This window comes from Scomber scombrus, chromosome 4 (assembly GCF_963691925.1).
Source record: "Scomber scombrus chromosome 4, fScoSco1.1, whole genome shotgun sequence".
In the NCBI taxonomy this organism is placed as follows: Eukaryota; Metazoa; Chordata; class Actinopteri; order Scombriformes; family Scombridae; genus Scomber; species Scomber scombrus.
Window position 1 is genome coordinate 31,721,642 of NC_084973.1, and position 27,384 is coordinate 31,749,025.

Sequence of the window (27,384 nt, forward strand, 5' to 3'; positions counted from 1 at the left end):
GGTTAAATTACAAAAGCACACACATTTTTGGATATAACCTATTAATTTGGCTCTGAGTGCACCAGAATGATGCATGCATTTGGTGTTGTATTAGTTAACCAGTTTTTCAGCAAACCTCTGTTTTAGCACTACGTGCTTGCTCATGTAGGAATGTTTGGTCACTTTTAGTTGAATTTAAAGAGCACGACGGTCTAGACCTCTATATTTACAGTGCCTTGAAATGAGTTTTGATTTGATACAATATAAATAAATATTGATTGATTGATTCTGTTTTACTTCTTACTTGTCTAGAGGAAGGCTTTGTTTGTAGAGAGTGCTGTTTATGTTCAACATTGTCTCATTGACTTTTTTTCAGTCTTGTTTCATTTGGTATTTTTTAAGTTTATTGTATCTTGTGTTGTGCATCTAATTAGGTTGCATGTTTTAATGTCCTTGTTGGTTGTAATACAGCTCTGAATGACTGCAAAGACCAGCAGATGGTCACTTGTTATTTGTAAATCTTCACGACTTTCCCATCAGTAATGTAGGTAAATATATGCAAGTAAAATACAAGAGGAACTTGTGAACTGCCAGTTTGAATGTACATCTTATGCAAACTGCAGTTTGTGTTTTAATTGTATTCAAACTATTTTAATATGCATAATTATAACAAAGGTTGAATAAAGACATAAACCTGGGCTGTGTGTTTTATTTAGGCACCAGATGACAAGTTACACTTACAAATATAAAAATATTCATATGGGATCGTTTTGGGGATTTCCAATATGCTAAGTTAGCTAATTTGGTTTGATACTGGCATACTACAGATTGTCATATTTCTTTAGAGAAAATAAGTTTGATGAATGACTACGAGAATGGCTTTAGAAAAAAATCCACAGCATGTTTAAATCAAAGTAAGTAAAAAGCTTATGATTCCATATGGAGATGATCTTTTGATAAAAATGAATTAGCTAGGCATAAGTGTAAGGATGTGTAACTGGATGAAAGATTTCCTTTGGAATACAACATTTGAAATCTCAAGAAGCTTTGACATTATAAATGGGATACCATTTCAAGGTAGCGCCATCAGCGTATTTTCTATTTAATATCGTGATTGATGACATCTTTGAAAGGACAGGAACAAGTATGCAGTCATCACTGTAGGCAGAGCCATCTGAAAAAGGGGAAAAAATTACTCATGTTTTGAAATGTGTACAAGAAGCAATGCATAAACCATCAGTGACAGTTTGATGATGAATATAGAAGAATATTTAGGCATTCACAAGGACAGCTATATTTTCTCTCAGTGAGTGGAACATCTGCATTTGCCATTACAGGCCCAACACTTACAAACAAAAGTGACCAGTTGACAGGAAAACCAGTTGATTTCTAACACCAGGTTGTCAGTGTTGTCACAGTGTGCTAGATAAAGCAGCCATTTATGTTACATTGCATCCTCCTTACTGTGGTTAATAAATCAAGTTATAATATAATAAAGGTAAGCCTGCATCATTCAACAGAAGACCAAACACTTACCTTTTAATTTGTTTGAGTTAAAGAGGGCCATTTTTTTTCTTTCTTTTTTTTATTGCAAAAAGAGAAACGGGGCTATTAGAGAGAATTTGAGAAGTCAGGTGGGTTTTTGTCTGATAATCTGCTGTTCCACAGTTTAGTCCAGTAGGTGGCGGTAATGCGCCTTTAAACTAGTTTGCCAACCGATAAATAGAAAGTCTTTATTGTCATTGTACAAAGCACAACGAAAACCAGAGGAAGAAGAAGACAAAGAAGAAGAAGAAAAGCGTGCAACAACTACCCTTTTTTTAACATGCTCACATCTATAGTTTTATTTCTCATCCTTAAGTGTTTTTTTTCTCTCTTAATTTATTGCAAAAAGAGCATACATGCAGTATACAAGAAAGACATCAGAAAACATGAGACAGGGCCATTTAGCGTTTTAGTAGCCTTTTGATTAGTCAAATTATCAAGAAACTTAAAATAATGCTCAATTTCTTTCTGAAAAACAACAAAACAAGGTTCTTTCTTATTAAATTTATTCTTATGGATATAAAACTTTGCCAGAAATAAAATCTAATTTATTAAGAAATACATTTTTCTTCCTGCTTAGGATAATCATGGAAGCCAAACACAACATTTTCCCAGAGTAGAAGGAAATCTTTGAAGAGATGATCAATAATAAACCTGCTGAGGTCTGCCCATAATTTCGTTGTAAAGGGACAGTGCCAAAACAGATGAAAAACGGTTTCGGGGTGTAAATTGCAAAAAGAATTTCTGCATATAATGGTTGGCAGGGTAGTATTTGTGGATAATTTTAAAACACACCTCCCTAACCTTGTTTACAATTAAAAATGTGTTGGGGAGCATCCAAACTTTTTCCAATCAATATTATTAACTAAGCGGTTCCAATATGCAGTGACAAACGGGGTAGTGATGATATTTCTTTGGAATAAGGCACCTATCTTTTTATTTATTTATTTTTGGGAATGTGATGAGAAACATATTTTTCCTTCTGGGGAGTCAACTGAGTTGGGGAGAGATACATGATTAGCTGAAGGCATCTGTCTGTTCCTAAAAAGCATTAGGGTGCCTGTTGGAATGGCTTTAATAATGACAGAGAATTCCTTAGGAGTCACTTGAAGGTTGAATCTGCATAAAAAATCTCTATAAGAGAGCAATGATCCCTCCTCATTAAACAATTGACTCACCATCCAAATCTGATTCTGGAACAAAGTTTTTTTTAAAAAGAGACTTGTTTTTAGATCAAATATCTCTGTTATTCCAAATAATATATCGGTGTGGTGAAAAGTCATGCTTATATACAAGTGTCCAGGCTAGAAGGACCTGTTTATGGAATACAGACAGTTTGGCAGGGAGTTTGTCTACATTACAATTACAACTTAAAATAAAGTGGAGGCCTCCAAAGCGAGAGAAAATGTAATGGGGAATAAAGTTCCAAATTGAAAAAGGATTTTTAAGAACATTTTTAGCCCAATTAATTTTAAAAGTATTATTCAGGGTGGTGAAATCCAAAAAGTTAAGCCCTCCAGACTCATAATTATTCATAATCACACTTTTTCTTATATAATGTGTACGATTTCTCCATATAAAGTTCAAAAGCATCTGATCAATAGCTTTACTAATCTTACTATCTAGGTGTAATGAAATGGCAGCATAAGTTAGTCGAGAAATTCCCTCTGCTTTAGTTAACTTTACCCTTCAAGGAAAAAATCCCTCTGTAACCACTGATTCAATTTCTTTTGAGTTTTCTGAATAATTGGAGTAAAGTTTAAATATGATCTTAAATTTTGATTTAAAAAAAAAAAAAAAAAAAGGACTTTAAACTGCAGTTAGTACATATAATAGGCTATATACAACAATACAATTAAAAACAAAAAGGAAAAAAAGGACCTTTGCACTAGAGCAATAGCAGGGACTTTAAATAATAATATTTAATAATTAATGTTACATTTTGTGTACATATTTCCTTTATTTTGTTTTTCTATGATGGTGGTACTGTGTGTATATACACAAACGATTCACAACAAAGCTATTAAAATGGAGGTTTTAATATATGTAATGAGGTATGTTCAAAAGCGCGAGAACGGGCCGTACGGAAATCGGGCAGAGACGGAAGGAAGTTTGTCCAAGTTGAGTTACCATACAAGATGGCGGCTGTTGGCGCATGCGCGAACGGTCCGTTCAGCAAATCGGGCAGTTACAAAGGAACAAGCGGTCGCTTTGTGAGTTTTTCACAGAGCAAAACTACAAGAGCAGCATGGAGGAGAACCAGAACCCGGACTCACCCTCTGCTACCACCGATAAACAGGTCAGTTTCTCAGCCGTAAAAACTACTAAAAGGTTTCAGTGTTTCCTTCTATTTCGTACAAGCTTCGCTCTGTAGTGAAACTAGTGATACCAAACAAAGTTCAACGAAATCCCCCATAAAAACCATCTCCCTCCCGATTTACTATTCTTTCATTATTCATTATCCTGCAGTAAACCGACGATAATAAGACTGCTTTAAGTAAATATATTTAAACAGAAGCGGAGATGGCGAGTAGCTTTTGTAGCCTGAAGTCACGATTTCTGTGGGGGGTCGGAAAAGTCTACAAGTAACTCATTATTGAGCACCGCCTCCATTGTAGTTAGCATGTGTTAGTGCCAGGAGAAAAAACCTTTAACTAGACCAGTTGAAACTTACGGTTCTCCACAACATGTATTTTCAATTAATAAAGAAAGAACAATGAGTCAAGCAGAGTTCAGTGGACTGTGCATCAAAAATGTGATTCAAGCAAACAGAGAGCTGTTCATGCAACAAACACACTGAATGGCTGTTGGTGAATCTCATTCTTATAGTACATCTGTTTGAGCTTTACCTGGGGAGGAGCTCAGTTTTCTTTGTATCCTTCTCTTTCATGTGTTTGAGGATTTTACACAGTTATTTAGTTAAGCTTTCCTCAGTAAATTAAAGGACTTTTACTCCATTATCTCTAAAACTATTACTAAAGTTACAGTATATTGGCTTTGTTCCAGTGAGTATTGGTTTATTTTTATTTATACTAAAATAACAATGTGTCTCAAAGCCTTTTTTCAGCTTTAATGCATGATAAGTTTATATTCCAAGCTTTTCTTAAAATACATCTCTTCTTTCTTCTTACAAGTGTCCATTTCTTCATCACAGGTTTTTAAGCTTTTTATTAGATTATAATTGGTATGTATTGTCTGTTTCATTTTGTTAGTTAACTGGGTAATCATAAAGTCATGCAGTCTTTCTTTCCAGTTCATCAACATTTTCTAGCTCAATATCTGGATTTGCGTCAGTATCAGGCCGTCTGTAGAAGCCAATAACATAATAACGAAAGAGAAAACGTAGTAAATTTGCCTGTTTTTTTTAATGTAATGAGCTAATAATACAATAAAAGTCCTGAACCAATAATGTAATAACTTATGGCCAGTAATGTAATAAGTTATTACATTACTGGCCTCACTGTCTCTCTCTGTCTCTCTCTGCAAATGTAATAACTGGTGCCGATAACATAATAATATACTAATATCATCTTGTTGAAGTTTCATTTATTGGATATAACTATGAAAATGCATACTCTCACTGTCTGTCTCTCTCTCGCTGTCTCTGTCTGTCTGACTGTCTCTCACAGACAGACAGAAAGAGTGTGCATGCATTTTCACAGTTATATCCAGTAAATGAAACCTAAATACTGTGATATCAATATATTATTACATTATTGGCTTCAGTTATAACATTAATAACTTATTATGTTATTGGCTTATTACATTAAACAACGGGTATATGTATTATGTTATCTGTCGTTAAGTTTGTGTGTCCACAAACATTCATATCAACATTTTAAATGAGGTGATTTTTGTGGCACTGTCCTTAAAACTGTGGTGTGACCATGATTTATCTTGAAATAAATTCATTTCCTTATCATTTAACATTTGTTTTACAAGTTTTCAGTAAAATAAATTATTTGCATTTATTTTGAGCTAATCTCATATTTATGTTCTATAATGTCACAGCCACCTTCTTAAATGTACTTAAGACAGTTGGCTGAAAACGCTGGCATAATTGGGAGCAGATCTATTGTATACCTTTTGATGTGGACCTGAGAGGGGAACTGTGCAGAGCAGTGATATGAAATAAAATCTTCACCACTGTATGTAAAATAGATACTGAGGTGTAGAAAAACATCCTCTACATGGTCTCAGATTTCCTTGTAGATTATATTTAGCGCATATTAAGCATGCTCTACAAAAATGTTTTAAATAAGAATTGAATCCATAAGTAGTATAGTATTGATGTATCTGTCCTACCATCCCTCCTGTTGAGACATGTGTTACACCATGGCTCAATATTGCTGCCCATTTATAGGTTGCGAGGTTATGAGGTTTTTTGGTAGGATAGGTTTATTATTTGGTCACACATAGATGTCATTTTTCGGTTTAGCTCCGTTCTTTTCCCATTTCTCTTTTTCAGATTGTGGGCTTTGTTGCTGCATTTCTTTTAGCGTAGTGTCGTCTAAATTTGTATATTTATCTAAAGTTAACACATTAAATTGTCCTGCCGCCGCCGGTTTTGCAGTTTTATCTGCAAATGCGTTGCCTAAAGAAACTTTATCAGTGCCCGACGTGTGTGCTGCACATTTACATACATCTATCTTTTTTGGCAGCTGTACTGACTGCAGTAGGTCAGATAAGAGTGCAGCGTGTATTACAGGTTTTCCAGTAGAGGTTATCATACCTCTATTTTTCCAATATTGCGCGAATATATTTTCTGTAGCAAATACATATTGGCTATCCGTATAGATAGTTGTTTCTTTGTCTTTCATTAGTTTACATGCTTCAGTTAAAGCTATCAGTTCAGCAGCTTGCGCAGAATAGTGTGAGGGCAGTTATTCTGCTTTCAACACTGTGGTTTGAGTCACTAATGCATATCCTGTTTGAGTTTTGCCTTGCTCATTCTTTTTAGAGGAACCATCTACAAACAAAACTTCCCCTGCTTCTAATGGTTGATCTTTCAAATCGGATCTGCTCTTCGCCATTTGTTCTGCTAATTCTTGGCAATCATGCTTCATACCATCTTCTGGTAACGGTAATAAGGTAGCAGGGTTTAGAGTTATACATCTTTCAATAGTAAGATGTGGTTGAGACAGCAGGGTAGACATGCAAGACAGGTGTCTTGCAGGTGACAAAAATGTCATATTTGTTTGTAGCAGTAAACCATCTGAACAAATGATTTATTGTAGTCTGGCAATGCCAGTGCTGTACTAGACACTAGAACCCGTTTTATTTTGCAGAAAGCTTCTTCAGTCCACTTAAGCTGAGATGTCATTTTAAGGTCTTCCTCATACATTAGTTTTATTTCAGTAGAGCAGTTATTTCAGCATAATTTAGATTCATATTCTTTGTCCGGGCCGGGTGTTGCTTTGTACCAAAGGGTAATGTATAAATTATCTTTACCCATTTGATCTTACGGTTTTGATATAGCATTTCTTTCTTCAGTCATAAGTGCATCTGCCGTTTCATGAGGTGGTTTGTTAGAAACACCAAAGGAGTAATAATAGTACAGTTATCCTGTTCCTTGGAGAACATAAAAGTCTCCTTTTTGCAATTCTTCTTTTCTTTTTACTGCAATTCGTCCCTCAGATGTGGGTACCAATGCTAGTCCTAATGACAACAAACCATCTCGTCCTAGAAGGTTAACTGGACATTCCGGAAACATTAAGATAGACAGATGGCAAGATGATCCAAAAGGATCTCTTAGCCATACTGGTTCAGACTCTTCAACATCAGTTAACTTCCCACTTGCAGATCTCACCATCACAAAAGAACCATTTAATCAAGCCTATGGTATTCCCTCTTTACAGGTAGTTCTGCAAGCTCCAGTATCGCACAGAAATGTGATAGACTTTCCATTTACCAACAATATTATCTCAGGCTTCACATCATCCAATGAGAGCAGATCTTGTAAATTCAAAAGATCCCCGTTTGTTTTATCATAATCATTTTTTCTGATTAAAATCTGATTGTGGCTCTCTAACACTTGGCATAGATACAGCAATCCTTTAATCTAGTCATGCTGAGGTATAATTTCTCTCTGGACAATCTCTAGCCATGTGGCCCTCTTTGCCGCAACACCAACAACCAAAAGGATTCCGATTTTGTCTGTAAATTCCTCTTCCTGCTCCTCCTCCTCTGCCTCTATGGTTCACGCCTCTTCCTCTCGCACTTCCTCTACCTCCTCCTCTCTGGTAGAAAACGTCTTCCTCATCATGGAAAAAGGTCCCTGCAACCTTCTTGCTCTTATTCTTTTCTTTTACAACTTTTTCTGCATGCAGGGCATGATTAACATATTCGTCAAGGTTCCCTATTGGAAGTCTTATATAATATTTGGTGACCCAGCTATGGATCGCATCTTTAGATCCTGCATAGAGGGCATTTTTTAGTTGTTGTTGGAATGCTCCATTTACATCATTATCTTATTATAAACCACTATGGGTTTTGAAATCAATTGTCATTCTAATATAAAATTCTTCAAAAGGTTCATCTTCCTTTTGTTTTACTCTTCCTATTTCGACATAGTTAGCTCTACGCCTAAAGCGTTGAGTAACTCTCTCGATGAGTCGTTCAACTCGAGTAGTCAGCTCCCCAGAATCATGAGCCAACACTCGCGCAACGGCTGGAACTCCTGCTGGAGGTCCTATAGGGTTCCACGTTCCTCTCACATAATGCCAATCTGGCCCCAAAACAGTCATCCAAATCTGTTGCACCTCTTCACCATTCAGATGATAGGAGCGTCTAAGACTTTCCATGTCAACACAGAATTGAGCCCAGGATAGTACGATCTTCAGCCTCTGCATTAGGGTTTGCTACTTCAATCATCGGAAAAGCTGAAAATTCTGTAGTACCATCTGCATTAAGTGCAGATGGAGAACTTGGTTGCCACATACTTTTAAATAGTGAGGTTAATTTTCCCACTGTGGTTGACCAGTTCCACTCAGCTGGTCCGTCTTGTCTAGTTTTCATTTTGTTAGGCTTTTCCTCATACGTAGGAGGTGGATCAGTTGGTGTACTAGGTACTTTAGGATACAGTGTCTCTGCAATTACTCCTGTAGCCTCGCCTTCTACCTCATCTCTACCCTCTCTTCGTCTTACTGGCCCTGTCTCGTCATCTTCCTTCCTGTGAAACATCACTTGTTTGTCTCTCTCTTCTTCCTTTTGCTCTTGCCTTTCTTTCTTATACTTTCTGTCTCCCTCTTTTCTTTTCTCTGCCTCATTCTTCCAAAACTCTGTATCGTCATAACCTTCTTTTTTCATCTTTTTAGGATTTCCATTAGTTTTTGTGCTAATTGCATCTTATAAAGTAGTTAGTTTTTGCGTATTCAGTCGACCATCGAATCCGTATTTTCTTTATCCATTTATTCAAATGTTTAATTTCACCAGGATCCTGGGTTTCAACATATTTCCAATCTTTTGAATATAACTCTTCTTTAGTTTTTTGTTCACTCGCTCCTTTCCCCATCTTAGGAAACTTGGTCCAGTTATCAACACTTAGGGTGTTTTAAAACTGTTTTTTTCGTAAGTAGGACAGCAATAACTTCCTGTTGTGGTAATTCTCACTTCAACTCTTTCGAGTGGAGAATTCTTGCCGTTGCATCCACAAGAGGTTTGCTGTTTACAATCCTACTGTTTTGTATGAGACAAAATACCTAATGGTATTTTAATCTCCACACACACAATCACAATCACACAGTTTGTTTTCATGGATTTTACGGGCCTCCGTCGTCCACTTATTTTCGCTTTACACGGATTTTATCGGACTCCGTCGTCCATTGTTACCTGCCAGTGCCTAGGATTTACAGGGTTTTCTACGCGCAATGACCCTCAGTCATTCGCTCTGTTTAAACAAACTCAACTCACCGCTGTCGTCTTTCCCCTTTCGGACTACCGTCAACCTTCAGATTCCAACAGGTGGGCCGATATCCAGTCCTGGAAAAGGATCTTTCTGGAGTCCACCACACCCGCTGGAATCCTCAAGTCTGTTGGTATCCGGCTCGAAGGACCAAGTTAATGTCAGGTTCAGGCCACCTAAAACATTTATAATATCAAACAAAGAAAGACAAGACACAACATCAGAGTTTACTTGCAAGGATAACGGACAGAGATATGCTCAGTTACATTCTCCAACCGCTCTGAAGCATATCTCTCCGAGCCCTCTTTTTATTCTCTTAGGGCGTTCCATAGTTACACAACCGTTGCTGCTCTAAAGGGTAGGGATCACACAGCAGCAACGCTATCAAGATTTAACATATTTGCATAATAACGTATCAACTTCTTTGCACATGTTCTCCTCGTTTCATAAAACAGCTCCAGAAACCAGTTTTGACTGGTTTCAGCTCTTCTTGTGGTTGGGCACGGTTCCTGTATCACAACGATAGCTTAAACTTGGGCTGAGTCATCAGCCTGCAGTCACGTAGGCACTTCTATAACTTCCTGAAAATATAACTCAAGCATACAGCACACTTACACACTCTAATAGAAAAGGTTAGTTGCAGTATAAAAGGTAAATATGAGATAACTTATGTACAATTATTCCATCACTAACCACTAAATGTGAGTGTTCTATTTTAGGTGTGCCACTTGACAGTATCATTTATCGTGATATTTTTAACCAATGATAATCATAGTGGCACAACTCTGATTAGGACCTTAATCATCTTCCGATATCTGGTTTTGTCTGATGAACAGTCCATATCAATCTCTCTACAGTTTTTTGATTGTCTTGTTTGTTGCTTTGGGTTTTTTTGTAAATGGTCTCATTTTATTTTATTAAATGGGGAAAAACTAATAATGGGTTCACATAAAGGTCAGAAGAGGTATAGATGTCCTGAATTAGTCTGGTCAGGGTCAAGTCTAAGAAACCCTGGATCCTTGCAATGACCCCTCTACTTTGCTCCTCTAGCTACTGCTGTGTTTTGTCTGCAGAGGCAGGTTCCTGATTAGCAGGCACACTGATCAGTAGGATGTGACACACCTTGGCCTTCTGAGCCCCATTTATGAAGCCAGAAAAGCTGCTGGTCCAGCCTCTGTCCTCTCCCCAACATGCTCTTACGTTGTTTTCTTGGTTCTTTTACTTTGTTTCCCTATAAAACCCACACACCACACATTCACCCAACCACTCCCTACATGACTGATTTACATGCTAACTATGACTTTGTGTTTATTTTGACTATTTTGTTTTGAATATGTTTCTTTTGCACTATGTTGGATACCCGTATGACACACCATTTGTTCCACAGTCTAGAGCTAAACTGTCACAAACGGTGGCTTAGGAGCCATTTTGTTTTTCATATTGCAACTCTATGGTCTTAAATGACTTCATCCCTTATGGAACCTAATGTAATATCTCTTTCTTTCTTTCTTTCTCTGTATGTTTGTCTGTTCTCATAGAAACAAAGAAGAAGAAAGGTACTCAAAACTCATTGCTGTCAGCACTGTGACAAAGCCTTCACAACATCCAGGTGTTTACAGAGTCACCAGAAAACTCATACCGGAAAGAAGACATACAGCTGTGAGCAATGTGGGAAAACCTTCAGTGAAGGCAGTAGTCTAAAAAAACATCAACGCATTCACACTGGAGAGAAGCTGTACAGCTGTGAGCAATGTGGGAAAACTTTCAGTCAAGACAGTCATCTAAAAAGCCACCAACGCATTCACACTGGAGAGAAGCCGTACAGCTGTGAGCAATGTGGGAAAACTTTCAGTCAAGACAGTCATCTAAAAAGCCACCAACGCATTCACACTGGAGAGAAGCCGTACAGCTGTGAGCAATGTGGGAAAACCTTCAGTGAAGGCAGTAGTCTAAAAAAACATCAACGCATTCACACTGGAGAGAAGCTGTACAGCTGTGAGCAATGTGGGAAAACTTTCAGTCAAGACAGTCATCTAAAAAGCCACCAACGCATTCACACTGGAGAGAAGCCGTACAGCTGTGAGCAATGTGGGAAAACTTTCAGTCAAGACAGTAGTCTAAAAAGCCACCAACGCATTCACACTGGAGAGAAGCCGTACAGCTGTGAGCAATGTGGGAAGACTTTCAGTCAAGACGGTAGTCTAAAAATCCACCAACGCATTCACACTGGAGAGAAGCCGTACAGCTGTGAGCAATGTGGGAAAACTTTCACTTCTGGCAGTTATCTAAAAATCCACCAACGCATTCACACTGGAGAGAAGCCGTACAGCTGTGAGCAATGTGGGAAAACTTTCAATCGAGACAGTTGTCTAAAAATCCACCAACGCATTCACACTGGAGAGAAGCCGTACAGCTGTGAGCAATGTGGGAAAACTTTCACTTCTGGCAGTTATCTAAAAATCCACCAACGCATTCACACTGGAGAGAAGCCGTACAGCTGTGAGCAATGTGGGAAGACTTTCAGTGAAGGCAGTAATCTAAAAAAACATCAACGCATTCACACTGGATAGATTAATTTGTGATAATTTATGATTCAATGATTGTTTCTTTATTGCGTTTCATATCGTATCCCAATTCAGCGATTATGTTTACCATGTTTAACCTTTTTAAAATGTTAACATGTCACCCGCTTTTAAAAAGTTTAAATGTTACATTGGCCACAATTAAAAGTAGTGATAGTGACAGTGTGACTTTTGTTTTTCCTAAGAAAAGCAATGTATTTGTGAAATTTTATGTATTTGTCTTCAAGGTGGAAAACACGGTGAAAGAAATGGGGACCTTAATGACATCACCTGCAATTTATTGTGTTTAAATATGTTTTATTAACTAATCCCAAGAGTAAAATGAAGGCTTAAAGGACCTGTGGAACAACATCAAAGAAAGGAGTCCTCCACGCAGTTTGACATCACTCCCCCCAGGTGGTTGGAAGTCAAATAGGTTATAGTCTGTCCTGTGTTGGTGGTACCTGACTCAGTAATATCCTTTTAAGGTCTTTCATAAAACATTCCTGTAAAGGAGAGAGCTTTTTTTTTTATTTCTGTTTTAAATTTTCCTTGAATTGCTTTTATCTCCACTTTGTTTGTTTTTTCTTACATTTAAATGGCTTATGGGTCAATTGTTTTTTTGTGTCCATGTGGTTTAGTCAAATTTAAAGGGGTTCAAATTTGAAAATGTATGAATAACTTGCACACATTCTTTATTTTTCTTGTGGACCCAGCATCAAATTTCTGCTTTTAATCAATTTTAAGGGAATGTCAAAAGGATTATGGCAAAAATAACAAACTTCCTTAAAAAATGCTAAATTCTCAATAAAACACCATATCAACTGGTTTGTCATGATCTTAGATTATAACTTTTTTATATTTATATATTAAATAAAGGTAATAAAATACAGTTATTCTAAATATTCAATTTAATCTGGAGAATCATGTAAATCAGGAGTCATTTCATTTTTTGTATTATTATTTGTATAAGCCCACTTAAACACTGTGGGCGCCTTTTGACATTTTCAAGAGCATTCAGTTTTACAAAAAATGTAAGTAGTTTTTTTTACTTTTGTCATTTCAAATGATATAAAACCAACAAAAATAAAATGTATATTTTAACAAACCTGACGCTGTTTTTAAATTGCTCAACATGCCAACCCTTATTTATCACTGACCCATATATTGTAGTGTTGTCAGTAATCTGAAACCTTTGAATAATATATCCGAAAAGGTGTAACTTAAGTTCTGGACATAAAAGTACAACTTTAAGTCCTACTGGTAATCTTTGGAGTGCCAGCCAAATGTACCCTATATGCCACCACAGAAAGGGACATTATTGCCTTCACTACTCTTTTGGCACGTCATTAAACACTGCTTGCATGGAAATCTCCTATCTCACCATCTCAGTCTGCCTTGAGCCTTGAAAAACAAACATTCACACAGGGGATCTAAGGATAATTTTCATTAAGAAATGGCAACCTTTTATTTTACATTTTAACAATCTGTCTGTGTTGCCTCCTGAGTGAGACTCTGCTGGGTGGATGGGCTTGTTTGCATTTGGTTTTTGCTTATCCTAACCTTAACCATAACATATTCCTAAATTTACCTCAACTTTAAACCAAGTTTTCACCCTAAAATGATTAATGTGGGGACTTACTGTTCGTCCCCACAAGGTAGGCGAGTCCCCAGATTAGATTTCATTGCTGTTCTGTTACAGTTTGTGTAAACTATCCTCTACAAACCCATCTTTGTCGTACTGTTTGTGTTTATTATCATTGTTTATCAGTTCCTTGCTGCGAGCTGAATTTCCCTCAGCGGGTCATTAAAATACTAAACTAAACACGACGAACAACTGAAACACACATGAACCAAAACATGAAAAAAACAAAAACAAAACATGACACAAAAATAAAAACTTTCGATTAGCTTTTTATTGTTTAGAAGTTATTTCTGCTCAAATGCCAGAAAAAAAAACCCATTGAAGTAACTACATCGTGATTGGAAGAACAGCTCCAACTCGTTTTTCTATAAATTTAGATTATACTAGCTTTGTTACAATAATAATAATCTGTTAGAATTACTAATAGAAAAAAAAGCAGAGAGGCGAGTTGTGTGCATAGCTTATGACTAACCTCCAGACACAAAAATAAACAAAAAAAAGGAACAAAAATATATAAATAAATGCTTTTAAAAAGAATACTAAAGGCTGCGGTGACAAATGCAGACTCTAAGATCAGTGGTTCATCCCCAAAATGTGAGAATAACTAACCCAACGCCACGTGATTAATTAACATACAGCTGTAAAATACAAACATGGTAATGTAAAGAAAAGTGATTCAACTTAGACCATTTGCTGGATTGAACCCGGGTAGTGTGATGAAGAGGAGCAGCATTCACTTTTAAAACTAAACGTCTTAAAATCAGATTTTTCTTTTAATTTTTTTAAAAAGGGAGAAATCTGCCAAAAGGATTATTTTACTGGTATCTGATGCGAACGCAGGCCTGAAAATAGATTATCTACCAATTAATTAGAGAAATGATTAATCCGTTATTGATCAGGCACATGTGTCAAATATTTGGTGGTTCCAGACTCACAAATGTGCATATTTACTGTTATCTCAATTGTAATCAAAATGTCAATTTAATATGTTTAGGCTGAAAAGGATAAAAATAGATTACCAAATATATAGCATGTCAAACATTTGCTGGTTTCAGACTTGCAAATAAGTGCAGATTTTTCTGCTTTTCTCAATATTATTCAATTGTAAATTTAATATCTTCAATTTCGGGCTGTTCCAAGGCAAAACGAGCAATACGAAGATTTTACCTTGGACATTTTTCTGGACTTCACATTTGTGAAATTACCTGCATTTGAAAACTTATTTTACAAACAGAAACCAAAGATTTTAAGACTCTGTAAAAGATAAAATGTTCCTCTTCTATCTTGAGGTGGACGTGTTTGTAAAGTTTAACTCCAAATAGAAAACTTTCATCTAAAACTAACAAAAAAAAAAACATTCACCAGCCAGCTGGTTGCCAACATTACACTTCTTCTTCTGTGTTTTTGGGGCTGTCAGAGCAACAGAAACAAAACAAAATTACAACCAAAAAACATCCTCTTACTGACGCTGGTGTTTCTTTATCTTGACAAGGCAGTAAATAAATCAGCCTGAGTTGATGTAAAAAAAAAAAAAAAAGTTTAAACTGCAGCACGCTGTTGCTCCACTAGGGGGCAACAAAGACCTTTATATCCTCGAGGAATTAACTTTCCTCTGAGTAAAAGCAAGAACAGTTTGTACCACAGAAGTAAGGCTGTTCAGCTGACTTTGTTTGTACTTTTTAACGGCTGAGGAGAGAAAAATGTTTTGGTTTTTTTCTTCAAGGAATCCTTCATATGGAGATGGAGCGCAGCAGTAGTTTAAGCGTGCTGTAAGAATACGGTGGGATTTCCCCCCAACAAGGAGTGATAACAAAAAATAAACCAGAACAAACAAAAAGAAAATAACAATATTTCTCTCTTCACCATCACTAGCACTCTGTTTATCACAGTTTTCGTGGTGCTTTTGGGTCACTCAAGAGAAATTTTAAAGACTTTACACAGGCACAAAGTGTTTCGACTGTGGCTCCCTGATCAACAGGGAACAAAGGAGCTAACGCAGTTCAGAGTTTCTGCACTTTCACAGCTGCTCAATGTTTTTTGTTTTGTTTTACTAAACCTGTGATCACATTCAGTGTTGGCTGTGCTGCCTTTTCAGTTAAGTGGAAGATTATACACTTCAGATTCAGAGATTTAGGTGTAGATTATACTTCTCCTGTTTTGCTGTTGTGTCTTAAGTTTTTTTTTTTTAGGTTTAAAAAGAAAAAAAGAAAAAAAAGGTGGAAATGTTTTCCTACTGGATGAAACTTTGATGAGACTTTGTTCAACTAAAATCCATCAAATTTGCTTGTATTTTGGAATGTGAGGCAATAAAAAATGCATCATGGATTAATTGTGATAAATGATTGAAGGGAAAATTGCTAAATATCTGTGGCCAAATTAAAGTGTTCGTATAACCGGCCAGCCAACAGAGACTAATTGTACAGGAGAGCATACTACTGCAGAAGTTACTGGTAACATGAACAAATCAGTCTTATTCCAAATCGACTTGTTTGTTTAAAGGATATGTCTGGTGTTCTTCTATATTTTTCTTATTGTCAACAAATGTCAAGTGCAGAACCAGACCAACATGTAACTGATCCACTAACAAGTATCGTGTGTGTATGCAAAGCCTGATATGTCGTATTCCTCCATTGTTGTCCAAAAAAACTATTAAAAAGACATAAATGAGCGACACAGCTGCACTGGGTGGCATGTTCCTTCATCATAAAGAGTTTAGTCATGTTAGTTTGTTTAGAAACGTCTTCAAGGACTAATAACAGCGAACATGACTTCAGTCTCCAGAGAGTAGTTCTGTGTAAGGCAGACGCTACTGAGCATGTGCAGTAACACGGCTTTGTGGTTTATTAGCTTACTGTGCCGCATATCACAACCTCTTTACTTTAAAGTGTCCATAATCCTTTTATTGTTGCATTCAAACGTATTTACTGAGTATCCATATCATATTTTTGCTCTTGTTGGACCACCCTGTTTAAATAAATGTTGAATAAATGAATGAATAAATATCATGTTAATGCTTTGAGTGTTAATAAGTGATTCCTCTTAAATGCTGCAAAACCCCCTTTATACTACATTGTAAATCACAAATAGCTTCAGTATAAAGTCAAGAGGTTGTAATATGTACTAAAACAAAACAAAAACTAATATGAAGGAATGTGCCAATGCAGCTGTGTGGCTAGTTAATGTGTTTTTAACAACGCAGGAATAAGATATATCACACTTAGGTTACACACATGATACTTGTTAGTACACAAGATTTGTTGGCAAAAAGAAAAAAATATACTGTAGAAAATGACCTGCTATAAACATCATCCATCTATCCCCGGTACATCATTGATTAGCCTGTATTACAGCTGAGCTTCTGTAACTTCCTCTAACTGATCGTATATTAGTTAAGGTTTAACTGAGCTTCATCACACGTCAACGTAAAGACAGTTTTCAAGTGATGAAAGAATGCTCATCACACATTAAAATGTCATATTTATTGTCCCAATTGTACCATAATCAGTTTCTGACTCTTTGCTCATTTCTACTTTCGACACTTTTTCTAAATCGTTCAATTCAGTTGGTGAAGTGAAAGGTCAACTAGCTTACAAAAAGTTTTAAAAGTGCCTGAGAAGAAGTGGAGACGAATAAGCCAAGAATGAATGAACTGAAAATAAAACAGTTGGGCTAAAATGAGCTACATAACCATCAGTTTGTCTAAAAGATGATAAAACTGGTGAGTTTGAAAACTTTTAATTGCTCTGAAGGTATTTCCAGCATTTGCAGACTCCTATAAAACACCTGAATAACACATATATTTTATGTCCACTGCAAAATAAAATAGATTTGATCCTGATGCGTCTGTGTTTTCTATCCAGGTAACCAACAGTTTTACTTCTGAAACAAAGGTTTGGAGATGCAGATGGTTAGAAGAGTCTTTGAGGATTCTGGAAATATCTTCAGAATAACAATTAAGTGTTTAAAATGTCTTCTTTTTCAAACATCTCTTTTAGAGAAACTGAGGGTCTATGTTAATGCCGGTTACAACGATCCACCGGGCACACATGGATGATTTTACTGTCTGTATCTTCATCACTCAAAGGATAAAAATGACTTTTATAATCTGACATCTCCGGACCTGAATCCAAAAATGAGTTACAGCACCACAGCGTCGACAAACACACAGCTGAACGGAGTGCAGACGAGTCGGACCGGCCACACATTTCACATAAAGTGCAAAAAAAAAACGAGGTGACGAGGTTTTTCCCCCTTCATAGCGTCAGACCAGCTGAAGCTCCTGGAAAAAACCGGCGTGACAGACGACGAGGCGGTCCGCAGGTCGCCTCTTAATGGCTCTCGATCACAACGGGCTCGTACCCGCCTGCAGAGACCCTGCGAAAGATACAAACATACAGCGTCAGACTGTGCTCATGCTCAATTTCATAATTGCTATGGACACTCACCGGCCACCGAAGGTTATACATTTTCAGGTTTTGTTAACATTGTCAAAAAGAAGATAATTCTACTTTATGGTTTATGGAGCTGACAAAATATTAGGAGCACCGTTGAATATAATGCATCCTAACACACCATCATCACCCACTACAACCTCAATAATAAAATATTAATGACAGCAAACTGTAGATAAACAACAAAATAACAACCGTTAAATGTTCGAAAGGGGGGTCAGAATAAATTAAGGAACATTTATATTCCTTCCCCTTTTTATTTAAACTCTAACAATCAAATCAAAGCCAACAAAAAAAAACATTCAACCTCTCGTGAGCTGTAGTTCTTTGCTGCTAATCTGTTTTACTTTGGTTAAAATATATAAATAGGTTGTAACTAAAAACTGTTTCAGCTCCATCCCCTGGGATTACTTCTGCCTCCAGAGCAGAGCTGTTTCTATCAGTTGAAACTTTAATCTGGTGTCAGTGTGAGTGAAAAAAATGTGACGTCAGGAGATGATAAAGAGGAAGAGAGAGAGAGAGAGAGAGAGAGAGAGAGAGAAAGAGAGAGAGAGAGGAGCACACAGAAGCAGACAGGGATCAGAGGAAGTGATAAACAAACAAGAAAATTAAAAAAAAATTAAAAAGGAGAATCACCTGTTTCCGAGCCTGATGCCGCTGAGCGCAGTGGTTCCGTCTCTGTTCACAAACAGACGCAGGTTGCTGTCTGAAAGCACACACACACACATACACACACACACACACACACACACACACACACACACACACACACACACACACACACACACACACACACACACACACACACACACACACACACACACACACACACACACACACACACACACACACACACACACACACACACACACACACACACACACACACACACACACACACACACACACACGGGTCAATGATGTGATGCAACCCAGTGTCCAATTGATGTAACCAGTATTTCTTTTCATAAAGATCAGATTATATACAGGAAAATAAATGTGAACTAAAATGTGGATAAATATAAATCCACTTTTGCAACGTAACACTATTTTTTTAACACATTTTACATAATTTATCACAACTTATTTAGAAAAAAATGTCAGTTTTTAGGATGTCTTGCTCAATATCGATAAAATGCTTCAGAATTTAAATGTAGAAATACTGCAAAGATTTTTCTTTTCATTTGATGTTTTTAAATGAAGTAATTATTTGTATAAGTCCACTTAAATACACTGTAGGTAGATAATATAGTATAATAATATAACACATTTAATATGTATCATTCTTTTGTGGTTACACCATTAGACATTTTCAGGAGCATTCACTCTTACTTTTGGTTAAAACAAACTGTGCAAATGTCATTTCAAATTATATAAAACCAACAAAAACATAAAATGTATATTTTAACAAACCTGATGCTGCTTTTAAAACTATTTTTTAAGATATTTTTGAATTACTCATCTTTCCAACACTTATTTATCTCTGACCCGTATTATCCACTCAACAGGCGCTGAGTGAAACCAGAGGCCGTCAACACGCAGGCAATAAAAAAAAGTGACAAAACACAGAGCTGGAAAACCAAAAAGGAGAGCCGAGTCCAAACATGGTGCAGCGGCTACAGACTAAAGCTTTTAAAACATCAATAAGCTTCTGTCAAAACGTACTGTAAAAGCTTCACATGGATAGATTCACTGTAAACAAATGATACCATGTCGGAGAGTGATCGCCTCTACTTCACACACGCGTTCACGTTTCTCAAAAATCACGACTACATTTCCCATAAACCCCTCCTACGACAATCCACCGCTGCCAGAAACTCAAAAGCTGCAGCCAGGATGCCTTAATGGGACACAAGAGAACAGGCTTTTGTCTTCTTTTGTCCTTGCAGGGTGTTTCCACTGCAGGAGCTTTCCCAGTGGATCAAGAACCTTTTAAGGGACTCGGGAACTAAACCTGTGTGTCGACAGGAAGAACCTGGACTACATTTAGTTCCTGCAGGGAAATCACAGGGGCTCGAAAAGTCCCCTGATCGGAGGGGAGGATGCAGGCTTCCCATCGCTTACTAGTCAAACACTTTAACTTGTGTCCCGCTTCATTCATAAAAACAATGACGTACTCTAGCATTCATATTTGAATCAGTTTTCTCCTATTCTATCTCTATGCTTATATATTTAAACATAAATATATTTAAATAATCAATATCAACCAGCTGTTATTCTCTCTCATTGTACCTTCAGTGTTGTTGATGTCTGCAAAGTTTTGGCTTTGGACGATTTTCTCCACAATGTCGTCAGCATCTATCCGGGTGTCGTCTACCCAGGAGGGCTGACTCTCCACAGAGTCCTGCTTCCTCCTGGCGTACAATAAAAGCAAGAGAAGAAGAATAAACGTGAACATGTTGTGCTTTTATACCAATTTAAAGCAGCAGGAAGAGCACTGATATGGGGCTTTTCCATTATACAGTTCTAGCACTACTAAACTCGACCCAACACGTTTTTTTGCGTTTCCACTAGGGATAGTACCTGGTACCTGGTGCTTTTTTAGTATCTGCTCTGCCGAGGTTCCAAGCGAGCCGAGCCGATACTAAAATGTGACGTCAACAGACTGCCGGCCACTGATTGGTCAGAGAGTGTCGTAGCTGGAAGAGTCATGAGCCGTCCGACCGGTCCTTTGAAATGAGGCCAACGCGGAAGTAACTTAAAACTGCATTCTATCAAAAGGCCACCAGGGGACCACCGTTTTGGGGTCAAAAGGACTTCCGTCTCTATACAAGTCAATGGAGAATTCACCAACTTCTCACTTGATTTCTAACCTCAGTAAACGTTTTCAAATGTGTTTATGGTCTCAATTGCTAGTTTAAAGCCTTCTTCAATGCAGTATGATGTTCATTTTGGGACATTTTGGCCTCCCTGATTTTATATTTGACGATAAAGCAGGGTATGCATTAGGGCGTGGCTACGTCGTGATTGACAGGTTGATTGGTTCACAGGTTCAGGGCAGTTTGAGGAGGTACTATAGTAATGGAAAAGGTCATTCCTGGTACCAAAACCGAGTCAAGTAGAGTCGAGTAGTGCTAGAACTGCATAATGAAAAAGCCCCAATAGAGGAGTGTCAGGTTTTTGTCTGTACCTGGGAGGCCTGTTAGGGGGTAAGACAGGCCTCGGGGGCCTTGGTGGTCTTTCTGGGCGTCCAGCGTCCTTGTCTCCCTCTGTAGAGGTATCAGCATTGAAGCACAGCCCCCCAGAGGTGCTGCTTCCTGTCGAGGTGTTCCTGCGATGCGTGAGGTCGGACAGGCTGGAGGAGCAAGAGTGCTCAGTGCTGTAGCCTGCAGGACGGCACAGACACACAACAAGAGGGACTTTAAGGGAAATTTAAGGCTTTTTGTTGCTGAAATCTTCATATATGAGCTTCTTATAGCTGCAGCAGAGACAGTGTTTGCTGCAGGTCTCAGGATGCTGACTGAAAATCCACCAAAAAATTGATTAACCCTCCTGTCGTCCTCCCGGGTCAAATTGACCCCATCTCTTTGACTGTTCCTTCTTTCCTTCCTTCCTTCCTCTTTCTTTAATTTTTCCTTCGTTCTTCCCCTCCTTTCCTCTTTCTTTGCTCCATCCTCTTTCCATACTTCTTTCCTCACTTCCTTCCATCCTTCCTTGCTTCCTTCCTCCCTCCCTCCTTTCCTTCCTTTCTTCCTTGCTCCTTTCCTTCCTCCCTTCTTTCTCTCCTTACTTCCTTCCTCTTTTCCTCCCTCCCTCCCTCCTTACTCCTTTCTTTCTTTCTTTCTTTCTTTCTTTCCTTCCTTCCTTCCTTCCTTCCTTCCTTCCTTCCTTCCTCCCTCCTTTCCTCCTCCTTTCTTCCCTTCCTTCCTTATCCCTTCCTCCTGTCCTTCCTTGACCTGAGGACAACCTGAGGATTAAAGAGATTCCTACAGCACAATCCCAACAATCCTACATTTAATTTATGCCATCTCCTGACAGCATCATTTTTAAAAACTAACATTACTGCCTACAGAAAGAAAGACTAAATATTCAAGACTAATTAGACTATAAAACCTTTTCTAAATAAACTGAACTCAATGCTTTTTTAAGGCTTTTCCCAAACATGCACAAACGTCTTGCAGCCGGGACTGTCAGAGCCTTGGAAAGACTTCTCATAACTAACCAGTGCTGTCTTTTTGGACTGCCTACTTAATCTGAGTGCAATAAATATATTTTCATGTTCATATAATAGCGAAATAACTGCAATTGTTTTGGTTATTTTACTGTTTGTGTTTAACTTTATGTTACTATGTTCTCAGTCTGGCAGTGATGATGTATTGTATACTTTTTATTATGTATAATTTTTCTGCCTGGTGAATGCCACTCTCCCTCATAGTCCTCTGTACTTATTATAAATGTTTCTATATGTGTAAATAAACAAACATTTCCAAAAAAAAAAAAGAGTAAGAAATCACAGCTGGAAGGAACAACCTGAGATTTTGCTGTGCTGGCTGGCGTAGCTGGAGTTACGAGAGTGACCAGACTGGAAGATTTCTCCGGGAATCGACTGGTTCGCGTCTGATTCTTCCAACAGACCTTTGGGAGAAAAGAAATAAAACATCAACCACATATTTAAATGTCATGTCTTCTGCAAGGCCACACATCGAGGGAGTCTTTGTATAATTTTCAGTCATGTGCTGTAAGTTCCTGTGAGGTTGAAGAGTTGGCAGCTTTTCATTCAAACAAAATCAGTCAAGCAAACAAACTTCAGTCTGTAATGAAACCTCTGAGCTTCTTGGACCCTCGGTGAACTTTGAAAAGGTGTTGTTTTGTTTTTTTTAAAGCACAGTTTTCTTTTCATCTGAATTCAGAATGAAACAAATCTTAAAAACGCTGCCAACTTCTTTCCATGCGAGGAAAATCTTTCTTGTGTTGGCTCGTGTCAGGACGCACATCTGGCTCAGTCGAGGGGGGCGATAGTGTAGAGGCGGGAGGAGGGGAGGGGGAGGGGGAGGGGGGGTAGTTGAAGCAGGTCAAGCCAAGATTTAACACATTGGAGGAGCAGAGGAGTCTCCAGATGACTTTTCTCTGATGTTTTTAGATTTTTATCAATCACGTGTCGACTTTGAGGTAATTTCTTACATTTTATTTTCACATCTGTTCTAGAAATCACTTGTTATTACTTTGTTGGATGTTTGCAGACAGATGTGTGCTGCCTATCTGCTCATTCTCAGAAACACTTAATGATTGTTTTTTGACATCTCAGACTTTACTTAAAGGTCTTAAAAAGTATGAAACAATTAGGATGAACAGGAAAAACTGGACATTTTCTCTGGTTTTATTATCTTCTATCACCAGTTTCTTCTAAACCATTTTACTGATAGTTTGAAACCCTTTATCTAATACCTAATCTTTTCAGGTTTAGCTTTCAACAACATTAGGCAACAAATATCATAAGTAACTTTATATTTAAGAGCTAAAAATCGATGATTGACATTCAAATAAATGATTTTATTTTAATTTTCTCGTCTTCCTCTGCTCTTTGAAGCACTTCAAAACAGTTGTTACTGTTTTGAAAGGTGCTATATAAATAAAGTCACTATCATTATTATTAATATTTAAGCTGGGTTTGTTTAATTGAAATCATCTCGCCAACTTTGGGGCTTGATTCATAATAATTTAGTTTTAAATATCTTTCTTTTGTTTCAGCTTAATTTTGGAGTAAGTTATTAATTTCCTTTCTCACCTCATTCATGCATTGTTGGCTTTTTTTACTGTTATGTTTCTGTTATTACTATTATTATTAGATACTCTATGCAATTATTTTTTATTATTGGTTAATTTGTTATTTTCATTTAGTTGTTTGGTCTTTAAAATGTCAGAAATGGTGAAAAACGTTGATCACTGTTTCCCAAAGTCCAACATAACGGACTCGAATGTTGTGTTTTGTCTCGATCAACAGTCTACAACCCAAAAATATTCAGCTTTGTTATCACAGAGGACTAAAGAAACCAGAAAATATTCACATTTCTGAAGCTGAAATCAGACAATTTTGCATTTTTCCTTTAAAAAAATGAGTCAAAACAATTAATAATATATATTTTATCTACTATCACCGCAGGTTTAATTTCTAATTCTTATTTCTTGTACACTGATCTTAAAAACATCAGATTTTTTACCAACTTAATCTAAACTGTAACTGCTCATGAGAAGCCAGCCCTCCTTTTTTTTGCACACAACTGAAGTCCAAATCAATCCATCCAGATGTGCGTCGTACCTGAGCTGACGATCGAGGGTCGAGGTTTGGAAGCTCGGCCCAGAGAAACCCCTCCTGCCGGCCCCAGCTCAGCGGTACCCTCCCCCTTACAGTCCAGCTGCAGGGTGTGCTCTCGGCCCGAGATGGAGATGGACTTTGCCGTGCTGGGAGGACTGCAGTTGAAAAGAAAAACAAAACACAACTTATCAGTCTGGAAAATTAAATCAACTCCGAGGTGCAGTTCTGCTTAGCTTGGCAGGGTTAGGTGAGATTTACTTTATTGACTGCGGGGGGGAAACTGAGTCACCGCAGAAACAAAAGGACAGAGGAGCACAAAGAGTCAAAGTGCTCATGGATCAAAGGTTGAAAGTACATTAACCCTGATGTCGTCCTCCTGGGTCAAATTGACCCCGTCTCTTTTGACTGTTCCTCCTTTCTTTCCTCCCTCTTTCTTTAATTTTTCATTTGTTCTTCCCCTCCTTCCCTCTTTCTTTGCTCCCTCCTCCTTCCATACTTCTTTCCTCACTTCCTTCCATCCTTCTTTCCTTCCTTCCACCCTTCCTTCCTTCTCTCCTTTCCTTCCTCCCTCCCTCCTTACTCCTTTCCTTCCTTCCTTCCTTCCTTCCTCCTCTCCTTACTTCCTTCCTCTTTCCTTCTTCACTTCCTTACTATCTTTCTTTCTTTCCTTCCTTCCTTCCTCCCTCCCTTCCTTCTTTCTTCCTTCCTCCCTTCCTTCTCTCCTTACTTCCTTCCTCTTGTCCTCCTTACTCCTTTCCTTCCTTCCTTCCGTCCTCCTTTCCTCCCTCCCTCCTTACTCCTTTCCTTTCCTTCCTTCTTTCCTACCTCCCTCCCTCCTTACTCCTTTCCTTTCCTTCCTTCCTCCTTTCCTCCCTCCCTCCCTCCTTACTCCTTTCCTTTCCTTCCTTCCTTCTTTCTTTCCTCCTTTCCTCCTGTCCTTCCTTGACCTGAGGACAACAGGAGGGTTTAATGTCTTAAATTTCATGCACAACTCCAACACCTGAGTTGGATTAAACAACAATGATGAGATGCATGAAAGTTCTGAGTATATTTTTATATATTTGTCCAAACAGAAACCTCTTGGGTGAATTTTGATGCCATAGCAGAGAAATAAAATGTATTTTTCTACCGGTTTTTTGTCAGAATCAGCACAAAAACTACCTAGGATAATCTTCAGTTTAACAGATGTGCAGAACATCTGTAGTATACCAACTTATAAATGTATTTTAAACTCAGAGATTGAGAACAGGGGCTGCAGGGAAACACACAAAAAATGACTCCAAATTGTCAGACAACATGCATCAAACACTTTTAATAAGACGAGGCTGAAATAAAAAACATCTGTGACATGAAAAAAGACGTACAGATGAAAGCCTGTACATTAGTTTAGTTTATTTCAGTCATTAAACTCAAATGGCGCTTTTCCACTTCACAGTTCCAGCTCGCCTTGACCCGGTTTTTTTGTGTGTTTCCACTAGGGAAAGTACCTGGTACCTGCTGCTTTTTTAGTACCTGCTCTGGTGAGGTTCCAAGCGAGCCGAGCCGATACTAAATGTGATGTCACCAGACTGCCGGCCACTGATTGGTCAGAGAGTCACTGGAAGAGTCATGAGCCGCTATAAGACTCAAACCCGGCATTTTTAAAATACCAGCAACAGCGTTACCATAGTTACAGCCATACGGCTCAATTTTCTTGCTTTGTGTGAGACAGAAAGCCACAAACAGCAGCAAGTACCCCACTGCCTCCATGTTCTCCATTGTTTATGTGTTTTGTGTCGCATATAAAACGAAGTTACGGCAGTTTCGCAGAGCCGTGCTATGACGACCCCGCCCACGTTGAGTAGGTACTTTTTTGTAATGGAAAAGGTCTGTCCTGGAACCGTACCGAGCCGAGGCGAGCCGTGCTGGAACTGTGTAGTGGTAAAGCGCCAAAATACACATGTAGAGATAAAGTAAATAATCTTGTTCCTTGTCCTTCATCTCCATTAGAAACAATTACAAAAATATATATTAATAAAGCAGTTTTATGACTGAAAGTGTCGGCGGAAGCATTTGCTTTATAACACCGACCCTTTTTACATCAGTAGCTCGATAGATCCCTGTGTTCATAACAAGCACAAAACATCTACAATAAATGGCTATATACATAATGCACAAATATAAATATACACATAATATTTCCCTATATATACACACACATGGTTATATATCCCTAAAAGTACCAAAAACTTGAACTACTCACGTTTTAAAACACGGATCTCCAGACAGAAGGGTCATCCCGATGATCACCTTTAAAGAAAAAAAAAGAAAAAAGATATTTCTTTAATCTCCAAAGAAAAACAGCAGGAAGTATGTATGAGGCTGAAAGTGACAAAAATATTAGTTTTACGGCCCGAAAATATGTGAATTATCACCTTTTTCAAACTCAACGCTGCCAAGAATGATAAAATCTATTAAATCTGTTTTCTGTAGTTGTGAAACCTTTTTTTTCCTTTGTCGTGCCGCACTGTATTCCTTCCCCCTTCCTGTTTCCTTTCCTGTGAACCTGATTAGACACCTGCACGGCGGTTAAATCAACATACTGTATATCAGAGTTATATCTGTCTACATCACAGGAGGCTGATTAAAACATGATCAAGTTCATTTAACCCTGTTCAGGATGAAATTTGACCCATTTTGACATTTAATTTAGCCTTAAATTTGACGACTTCTCCTAATGTGACCCAGAATATACAAAAAAAGGAAATATTTCAACTTCTTATGAACATTTGTATGCAGCTGCTACACATTTTTGTCGTGTGTTTGACCCATATAGGAAGGAAAGGAGGAAGGAAAGAAGGAAGGAAGGGAGGGAGGAAGGAAGGAAGGAAAGAAAGAGAAAGATTGTAAGGAGAGAAGGAAGGGAAGAAGGAAAGAGGAAGGAAGTAAGGAGAGAAGGAAGGAAAGGATTTAATTAAAACATCCATAAATTACAGTTGCATTCTTCACATTTAATATAATTCATTGAACTCATCATGTTCCCCTGCTCTATGTAACATAGGTGTGATT

General features: G+C 37.8%; 1 protein-coding gene and 2 pseudogenes across 1 annotated transcript in view; 1 reads left to right on the forward strand and 2 right to left on the reverse strand.

Annotated features, from left to right (window-relative positions):
* Window positions 1-27,384, reverse strand: part of LOC133978509 (uncharacterized) — a 455,381-nt pseudogene that overhangs the window by 232,349 nt on the left and 195,648 nt on the right.
* Window positions 1-27,384, forward strand: part of LOC133978510 (zinc finger protein 208-like) — a 355,630-nt pseudogene that overhangs the window by 22,568 nt on the left and 305,678 nt on the right.
* Window positions 17,962-27,384, reverse strand: part of eeig1a (estrogen-induced osteoclastogenesis regulator 1a) — a 37,239-nt gene continuing 27,816 nt past the window's right edge. The window contains exons 5-11 of the mRNA XM_062416808.1: window positions 26,579-26,625; window positions 24,340-24,491; window positions 22,554-22,658; window positions 21,214-21,409; window positions 20,316-20,437; window positions 18,721-18,790; window positions 17,962-18,007 (exon numbers count right to left, since the gene is read on the reverse strand). Coding sequence (XP_062272792.1) covers window positions 17,962-18,007; window positions 18,721-18,790; window positions 20,316-20,437; window positions 21,214-21,409; window positions 22,554-22,658; window positions 24,340-24,491; window positions 26,579-26,625 — 738 coding nt within the window. The remainder of the gene's footprint in view (window positions 18,008-18,720; window positions 18,791-20,315; window positions 20,438-21,213; window positions 21,410-22,553; window positions 22,659-24,339; window positions 24,492-26,578; window positions 26,626-27,384) is intronic.